The 10,044-nt window shown below is 45.5% G+C and overlaps 1 protein-coding gene across 1 annotated transcript; it reads left to right on the top strand.

Annotated features, from left to right (window-relative positions):
- Positions 1–6,746: 6,746 nt before the first annotated feature.
- On the top strand, positions 6,747–9,715 carry LOC128237626 (autotransporter adhesin SadA-like). Its single transcript, XM_052953215.1, has 4 exons — positions 6,747–6,765; positions 7,307–7,647; positions 7,811–8,441; positions 8,652–9,715. The coding sequence occupies exons 1-4, from the start codon at positions 6,747–6,749 to the stop codon at positions 9,713–9,715; spliced, it is 2,055 nt and encodes a 684-aa protein (XP_052809175.1).
- The last annotated feature ends 329 nt before the right edge of the window (positions 9,716–10,044 follow it).

Genomic DNA, 10,044 nt, shown 5'->3' with positions numbered 1-10,044 from the left:
CCGCGGTCGCCATGGCAGTGGTTCGCCTCATCGTCGCGTTTATCTGCTGCTATCACGAACGACTTCTGAAAACATGCACGCGGCTTATCGCCGCTTGCGGGCAACCGCGAAATGCAGGTATTTTAAAACGTAAAGGTGCTACAAATGAAAGATTGTAAATGTAAATTGCACTATACTCGCAGGATGGATTTCACTCGATTGCGAGGGTAAACACTCTCATACCCAAAACTTGATTATTATGTCGCTGGAATAGTGAGTGTTTGTTTAAGTATTTTTAATAAGTTAATTGACTCAATACATTATTTATTCACAACGTTTTTTGGCATTGGATTTTTTCGAACAAGGTGACAATAGCGTTTAAATACTTTCACAGTTGCAAAGCATAATTTTCAGGGATAAAACTACGTTCTGTGTACGAACCAAGATTTGTAGATTACGGGTCGAGTTTATAGTAGTTTAATAAAACTGACTAGAAATCAAATGTAAAAAACGGGAACAAAGAAAAAGCCTTCAGGTAATTGAAAGCTGCCTTACTAACCTTATATAAACACTACGCAACGCCGCGTTTCGCGGTGACTCGACGCGGTGGAACGCGGTGGATTTTACAGGTATGAACGCGGTGGGCATTATGCCTCAGTCGCGGCGTATAGTGAAAATAAGATTATAAAGATAACTTCCGCAGAATTGAAAAATCGCGGCAATGTGCGAAATGTGCAAAAAAAAAACGCGTGGTGTGTAGTGTAATAACCGACTAACGGACCGAAAGACCGACCATCGGACCTACCGACATTTGTAAACCTAAAATGGGCATAAACACCCGGTTTTGAACGATATTAGTTTGCCATATATGATTACATTTGCAACATTTAAAATATTAAACGAAAACAATGGCAATGTAAAAAGTTCAAGTGTGCATTGGCTATTAAAATTGCTTCAATTATCGCTGGGTCAGTCGTTGCCATCAATGGTATAAATACATATTCAGCAAAAAACTTTGGTGATGGGCGATTCGGAATTTGGTGTTACGCAGTCTCAAAATAGATTAAAAGCATATGTTAGAAAGGGAAACGGTATTCATTAAAAGGGAATGTGGTTGGTAGGAGGTGGTTAGACCCTTTGCAAAAGGGGTGCTTCCTTTTCATTCAATAGTATGATTTGAAAAAAAAAATCCGAAATATAATTGAAATAGCGTAAACTTCTTGGCATTCGCTTTGCGCTTCATATTGGGTCATAGCTCATTTCTAAACCTTCATGGGAATCGAAAGTAAAATAAAGTAAATTGTTTGTAAATATTTGTTCAGTGAATAATTTTTGAAATGTTTCATCGGCCGCATCATACATGTATTCCTATATATGTTCATTATAACTTCTTTCAAATGATACCAAAAATGTATGGGTCAATTGGAATTTTTATGGAGTTAGATTGTATCTTCAGCTTTCAGGCTAGTATCGAAATATTTCAACGGTCCAATTTAACATTCGCAAGCAGCGGTTTTAACACGACTTTCCTTATTAAAAATCTGGTTAAAATATTGACTCGTCAGTATATTGACTCGTCAGTAGATTATATAAAATGGAAGCGTGTACCGTTTATACTGTGCTTTGATCATCTAGTCTAACTTATCGATTTGTTTTTGTCGAGTTTACAAAGTGTCAAAATTGTGTCGTTTTACCAACGTGCTCACTTATTATCCGAATATGTCGACTTAACTTTTGTCGACATTTAGGCTGAACTCTTTTGCCAATTTAACTTATGACGATATAAAAGAGTATGTTGTATGGTTGTTCTAAAATAGCAAATACGCCCAAAAGATATTGTAATGAAAAACTATTAATAATATGAATATACATAATAGTATATATATTTTCTTACAATAGAACCAATCCTGGCCTTATGAATTCTAACACAACACACAATGGCCCTTACCCAGGCCTGGTGTGTTTCAACGTCACACACAATGACACTTAACCCAGGCCTGGTGAGATCTTACACCAAACACACTGGCACTAACCCTGGCCTGGTGAGTTCTAACACCACACGCAATGGCACTTACCCAGGCCTGATGTGTTCTTACACCACACATAATAGCACTAACCCTGGCCTGGTGAGTTCTAACACCAAACATGATTGTACCAGCCAAGGAATGGTAAGTTCTAACACAACAAATACACTGGCCTAGAGTGTTATAACACCTAACACAATGTCACAAGCCCAGGCCTGGTGTGTTCTCACACCACACACAATGGCACTTACCCACGCCTGGTGTGTTCTCACACCACACACAATGGCACTTACCCAGGCCAAGTGTGTTCTCACACCAAACACAATGTCACAAACCCATGCCTGGTGTGTTCTCACACCACACACAATGGCACTTACCCAGGCCTGATGTGTTCTAACACCACACACAACAGCACTAACCAAGTCCTGGTGTGTTCTAACACCTAACACAATGGCACTTACCCAGGCCTGGTGTGTTCTAACACCACACAAATAGCACTAACCCAAACCTGGTTTGTTCTAACATCTCACACAATGGCATTAACCCAGGCCTGGTGTGTTCTGACACCACACACAATAGCAGTAACCAAGGCCTGGTGAGTTCTAACACCACTTACGATGGCACTAGCCCAGGCCCGGTGTGTTCTAACACCACAAACAATAGCACTTACCCAGACCTGGTGTTTTCTTACACCACACACGATGACACTAGCCTAGGCCTGGTGTGTTTTTACACCACACACGATGGCACTAGCCCAGGCCTGGTGTGTTCTAACGCCACACACGATGGCACTTAACCCAGGTTTGGTGAATTCTCACACTACACACAATAGCACTAACAAAGGCCTGATGAGTTAATACACCACGCATAATGGAACTTACCCAGGCCTGGTGAGTTCTTACACCACACACAATGGCACATACATAAGCCGGGTGCGTTCTAATATCACACACGATGACACAAGCACAGGCCTGGCGAGTTCTAACACCACACACAATGGCACTAACCCAGGCCTGTTGAGTTCTACACTACACATGATGACACTTGCCCAGGCCTGGTCAGTCCTAACACCAGACTCAATGGCAATTACCCACGCCTGGTGAGTTCTAAGACCAGACACAATGCCACTAACCAAAGCCTGGTGAGTTCTAACACTGCACACAATGGCATTTACACAGGCCTGGTGAGTTCTAACACCACACACAATGGCATTAACACAGGCCTGGTGTGTTCTAACACCACACACAATGCCACTTACCAAGACCTGGTGAGTTCTTACACCATACCCAATGTTACTTACCCAGGCCTGGTGAGTTCTAAGACCAGACATAATGGCACTTACCAAGGCCTGATGGTTTCTAACACCACACACAATGTCACAAACCCAGACCTGGTGAGTTCCAACACCACACACAATGGCATTTACCCAAGCCTGGTGTGTTCTAACACCACACACAATGGCACTTTCCAAGACCTGGTGAGTTTCCTACACCACAAATAATGGCACTTATCCAGGCCTGATGAGTTCCTACAGCATACCAAAGGTTACTTACCCAGGCCTGGTGAGTTCTAACACCACGAACAATTCACTGACATACGCCTGGTGTGTTCTAACACCATACCCAATGGCAAGTACCCAGGCCTGGTGAGTTCTCACACCAATAAATTGCACGAACGACCAGGCATGGTGTGTTCTAACACAACGAACAATGCCACTTACACAGGCCTGGTGTGTTCTAACACCACACACAATGTCACTAACCCAGGCATGGTGTGTTTTTACACCAGATCTATTGCACTAACCAAAGTCTGGTGATTTCTTGTATCACATACGATGGCACTAACACAGGACTGGTGAGTTTTAACACCACACATAATGACTCCAACCCAGGCCTGGTGAGTTCCAACAACACACATGATGGTACTAGCCCAGGCATGGTAAGTTCTAACACCACAAACACACTGGCCTAGAGTGCTCTAACACCTAACACAAGGTCACAAGCCCAGGCCTGGTGTGTTCTCACACCACACACAATGGCACTTACCAAGGCCTAATGTGTTCTTACACCACATATAATAGCACTAACCCAGGCCTAGTGAGTTCAAACACCACACATGATGGTACTAGCCCAGATATGGTAAGTTCTAACACCACAAACACCCTGGCCTAGAGTGTTCTATCACCTAACACAATGGCACTTACCCAGGCCTAGTGTGTTCTAACACCACACACAACAGCACTCACCAAGGCCTGGTATGTTCTAACACCTAACACAATGGCATTTACCCAGGCCTGGTGTGTTCTAACACCAAACACAATAGCACTAACCCAAACCCGGTGTGTTCTAACACCTCACACAATGGCACTTACCAAGGCCTGGTATGTTCTAACACCACACACAATAGCACTAACCAAGGCCTGGTGAGTTTTAACACCACTTACGATGGCACTAGTCCTGGCTTAGTGTGTTATAACACCACAAACAATGGCACTTACCCAGTCCTGGTGTTTTCTTACACCACACACGATGGCACTAGCCTAGGCTTGGTGTGTTCTTACACCACACACGATGGCACAAGCCCAGTCCTGGTTTGTTCTAACACCACACACGATGGCACTTAACCCAGGTTTGGTGAGTTCTAACACCACACACAATAGCACTAACCCAGGCCTGATGAGATATAACACCACACACAATGGCATTTAAACAGGCCCGGCGTGTTCTTACACCACACACAATGCCACTTACCAAAACCTGGTGAGTTTCTAACACCACAAATGATGCTTCTTACCCAGGCCTAGTGAGTTCTTACACCACACACAATGTCACAAAACCAGACCTGGTGAGTTCTAACACCACACACAATGGCATTTACCCAGGCCTGGTGTGTTCTAACACCACACAAAATGGCACTTTCCAAGACCAGGTGAGTTTCTTACACCACACACAATGGCACTAAACCAGGCAATGTGGGTTCTAAACCAGATATAATAGCACTTAACCAGGCCAGGCGTGTTCTTACACCACACACAATGGCAATTACCAAGGCCTGGTCAGTTTCTAACATCACAAACAAAGACACTTACCAAGGCCTGGTAAGTTCTAACACCAAACAAAATGTTACTTACCCGGGCCTGGTGTGTTCTAACACCACGAACAATTCACTTACCCAGTCCTGGTGTTTTCTTACACCACACACGATGGCACTAGGCCTAGTGCTGGTGTGTTCTTACACCACACACGATGACACTTAAACCAGTTTTGATGAGTTCTAACAACACACACAATAGCACTAACCCAGGCCTGATGAGTTCTAACACCACACACAATGGCATTTAAACAGGCCTGGTGTGTTCTAACACCACACACAATGCCACTTACCAAGACCTGGTGAGTTTCTAACACCACAAACAATGTTACTTACCCAAGTCTGGTGAGTTCTTACACCACACACAATGGTACTTATTCAGGCCTGGTGTGTTCTAACACCAAACACAATGTCACAAACCCAGGCCTGGTGAGTTATAACACCACACACAATGACATTTATACAGGCCTGGTGAGTTATCACCACACAATGGCACTAAACCAGGCAATGTGAGTTCTAAACCAGATATAATAGCACTTACCAGGCGTGTTCTTACACCACACACAATGGTAATTACCAAGGCCTGGTCAGTTTCTATCATCACAAACAATGACACTTAATCAGGCCTGGTCAGTTCTTACACCAAACCAAATATTACTTACCAGGGCCTAGTGTGTTCTAACACCACGAACAATTCACTTACACAAGCCTGGTATGTTCTAATATCAAACCCATTACCAATTGTCAGGCCTTATGAGTTCTCACACCACACAATGCCACTAACCCAGGCCTGGTGTGTTCTAACACCACGAACAATATCTCTAACAAAGGCCTGGTGTGTTCTAATGCCACATCAAATGTCAATAACCCAGGCATTGTGTGTTTTTACACCACACCCGATGGCACCAACCAAAGTCTGATGAGTTATTATATCACATACGATGGCACTAACCCAGGACTAGTGAGTTTTAACACCACATAAAATGGCACTTACCCAGGCCTGGTGAGTTCTAAGACCACACACAATGGCACTTACCCAGCCTGGTTAGTTCTAACACGACTTACTATGGCAATAACCCAGGCCTGGGATGCTCTAGCACCACACACAAAGTAACTTACCCAGGCCTGGTAAGTTCTAACTCTACATCGAACGGCACTTACCCAGGCCTAGTGATTTCTAACACTACTCACAATGACCCTTACCCAGGCCTGGTGTGTTCTAACACCACTCACAATGGCACTTACCCAGGCTTGGGGAGTTCTAACATCACTCACAATGGCCGTTATCAAGGCCTGGTGTGTTCTAACACCACACACAATGGCACTTACCCAGGACTTGTAAGTTCTAACACCACACACATTAGCATATACCCAGGCCTGGTGAGTTCTAACACCACACACAATGGCACTTACCCAGCCTGGTTAGTTCTAACACCACACAAATTACCACATTACCAGGCCTTATGAGTTCTAACACCACACGCAATGGCACTTACTCATGACTGGTGAGTTCTAACACCACACACATTAGCACATTCCCAGGCCTGGTGAGTTCTAACACCACACGAAATGGCCCTTACCCAGGACTGATAAGTTCTTACACCACACACATTAGCACATACCCAGGACTGATGAGTTCTAACACCACACGCAATGGCACTTACCCAGCCTGGTTAGTTCTAACACCACACAAATTAGCACTTAGCCAGGACTGGTGAGTTCTAAATCCACACATATCAGCACATACCCAGGCCTTGTGAGTTCTTATACCACACGCAATGACACTTACCCAGACCTTGTGAGTTTAAACACCACTGGCATTGACACTAACCAAGGCCTGGTGAGTTCTTACACCACTGGCATTGACCATTACCCAGGCCTGGTGATTTCAAACAACACACATAATGTCACTTACCGAGGCCTGGTGAGTTCTTACACCACTGACATTGACACTTACCCAGACCTTGTGAGTTTTAACACCACTGACACGGACACTTACCAAGGCCTGGTGAGTTCTTACACCACTGACATTGACAATTACCCAGGCCTGGTGGGTTCTAACACCACTGACATTGACACTAACCCAGGCCTGGTGAGTTCTAACACCTGACATAATAGCACTAACCGAGGCCTGGTGAGTTCTAAAACCAAACATAATGGCACTTACCGAGGCCTGGTGAGTTCTAACACCAGACATAATGGCACTTATCCAGGCCTGGTGAGTTCTAACACCACTGACATTGACACTATCCCAGGCCTGGTGAGTTATAACACCACTGGCATTGACACTAACCCAGGCCTGGTGAGTTATAACACCACTGGCATTGACACTAACCCAGGCCTGGTGAGTTATAACACCAGAGATAATGGCACTTACCGAGACCTGGTGAGTTCTTACACCAGACATAATGGCACTTATCCAGGCCTGGTGAGTTCTCACACCACTGACATTGACACTAACCAAGGCCTGGTGAGTTCTAACACCACTGGCATTGACACTAACCAAGGCCTGGTGAGTTCTCACACCACTGACAATGACACTTACCCAGGCCTGGTGAGTTCTAACACCACTGACATTGACACTTACCCCGGCCTGGTGAGTTCAAACACCAGACATAATGGCACTTATCCAGGCCTGGTGAGTTCTCACACCACTTACATTGACACTAACCAAGGCCTGGTGAGTTCTAACACCACTGACATTGACACTAACCCAGGCCTGGATAAGTGCCATCGCCAGACATAATGGCACTTATCCAGGCCTGGTGAGTTCTAACACCACTGACATTGACACTAACCAAGGCCTGGTGAGTTCAAACACCACTGACATTGACACTTACCAAGGCCTGGTGAGTTCTTACACCAGACATAAAGGCACTTATCCAGGCCTGGTGGGATCTCACACCACTGACATTGACACTTACCAAGGCCTGGTGAGTTCTAACACCACTGACATTGACACTAACCCAGGCCTGGTGAGTTCTTACACCAGACATAATGGCACTTATCCAGGCCTGGTGAGTTCTCACACCACTGACATTGACACTTACCCAGGCCTGGTGAGTTCTTACACCACTGACATTGACACTAACCAAGGCCTGGTGAGTTCTAACACCAATGACATTGACACTAACCCAGGCCTGGTGAGTTCTTACACCAGACATAATGGCACTTATCCAGGCCTGGTGAGTTCTCACACCACTGACATTGACACTTACCCAGGCCTGGTGAGTTCTAACACCACTGACATTGACACTAACCCAGGCCTGGTGAGTTCATACACCAGACATAATGGCACTTATCCAGGCCTGGTGAGTTCTCACACCACTGACATTGACACTAACCAAGGCCTGGTGAGTTCAAATACCACTGACATTGACACTAACCAAGGCCTGGTGAGTTCTTACACCAGACATAATGGCACTTATCCAGGCCTGGTGAGTTCTCACACCACTGACATTGACACTTACTAAGGCCTGGTGAGTTCTAACACCACTGACATTGACACTAACCCACGCCTGGTGAGTTCTAACACCAGACATAATGGCACTTATCCAGGCCTGGTGAGTTCTCACACCACTGACATTGACACTTACCCCGGCCTGGTGAGTTCTTACACCACTGACTTTGACACTCACCAAGGCCTGGTGAGTTCTAACACCACTGACATTGACACTAACCCAGGCCTGGTGAGTTCTTACACCAGACATAATGGCACTTATCCAGGCCTGGTGAGTTCAAACACCACTGACATTGACACTTACCAAGGCCTGGTGAGTTCTAACACCAATGACATTGACACTAACCGAGGCCTGGTGAGTTCTTACACCAGACATAATGGCACTTATCCAGGCCTGGTGAGTTCTCACACCACTGACATTGACACTTACCCAGGCCTGGTGAGTTCTAACACCACTGACATTGACACTAACCAAGGCCTGGTGAGTTCTTACACCAGACATAATGGCACTTATCCAGGCCTGGTGAGTTCTCACACCACTGACATTGACACTTACCAAGGCTTGGTGAGTTCTAACACCACTGACATTGACACTAACCCAGGCCTGGTGAGTTCTTACACCAGACATAATGGCACTTATCCAGGCCTGGTGAGTTCTTACACCACTGACATTGACACTGACCAAGGCCTGGTGAGTTCAAACACCACTGACATTGACACTAACCAAGGCCTGATGAGTTCTTACACCAGACATAATAGCACTTATCCAGGCCTGATGAGTTCTCACACCACTGACATTGACACTTACCAAGGCCTGGTGAGTTCTAACACCACTGACATTGACGCTAACCCAGGCCTGGTGAGTTCTTACACCAGACATAATGGCACTTATCCAGGCCTGGTGAGTTCTCACACCACTGACATTGACACTTACCCCGGCCTGGTGAGTTCTTACACCACTGACATTGACACTTACCAAGGCCTGGTGAGTTCTAACACCACTGACATTGACACTAACCAAGGCCTGGTGAGTTCAAACACCAGACATAATGGCACTTATCCAGGCCTGGTGAGTTCTCACACCACTGACATTGACACTAACCAAGGCCTGGTGAGTTCTAACACCACTGACATTGACACTTACCCAGGCCTGGTGAATTGAAACACCACTGACATTGACACTTACCAAGGCCTGGTGAGTTCTCACACCACTGACATTGACACTTATCCAGGCCTGGTGAGTTCTCTCACCACTGACATTGACACTAACCAAGGCCTGGTGAGTTCTAACACCACTGACATTGACACTTACCCAGGCCTGGTGAATTCAAACACCACTGACATTGACACTTACCCAGGCCTGGTGAGTTCAAACACCACTGACATTGACACTTATCCAGGCCTGGTGAGTTCTCACACCACTGACATTGACACTAACCAAGGCCTGGTGAGTTCTAACACCATTGACATTGACACAAACCCAGGCCTGGT

The sequence above is a fragment of the Mya arenaria genome, chromosome 6, assembly GCF_026914265.1.
Source record: "Mya arenaria isolate MELC-2E11 chromosome 6, ASM2691426v1".
NCBI lineage: Eukaryota > Metazoa > Mollusca > Bivalvia > Myida > Myidae > Mya > Mya arenaria.
This window is presented reverse-complemented; position numbering and strand designations above follow the sequence as displayed.

What these genes read in the sequence shown, in the direction of transcription:
- LOC128237626 (XM_052953215.1), top strand. An exon ending in ATGACACTTACCCAGGCCTG is followed by an intron (nt 7,648 to 7,810) that starts GTGAGTTCTAAC and finishes ACACTAACCCAG; the next exon opens with GCCTGGATAAGTGCCATCGC. An exon ending in TGACATTGACACTAACCAAG is followed by an intron (nt 8,442 to 8,651) that starts GCCTGGTGAGTT and finishes GCACTTATCCAG; the next exon opens with GCCTGGTGAGTTCTCACACC.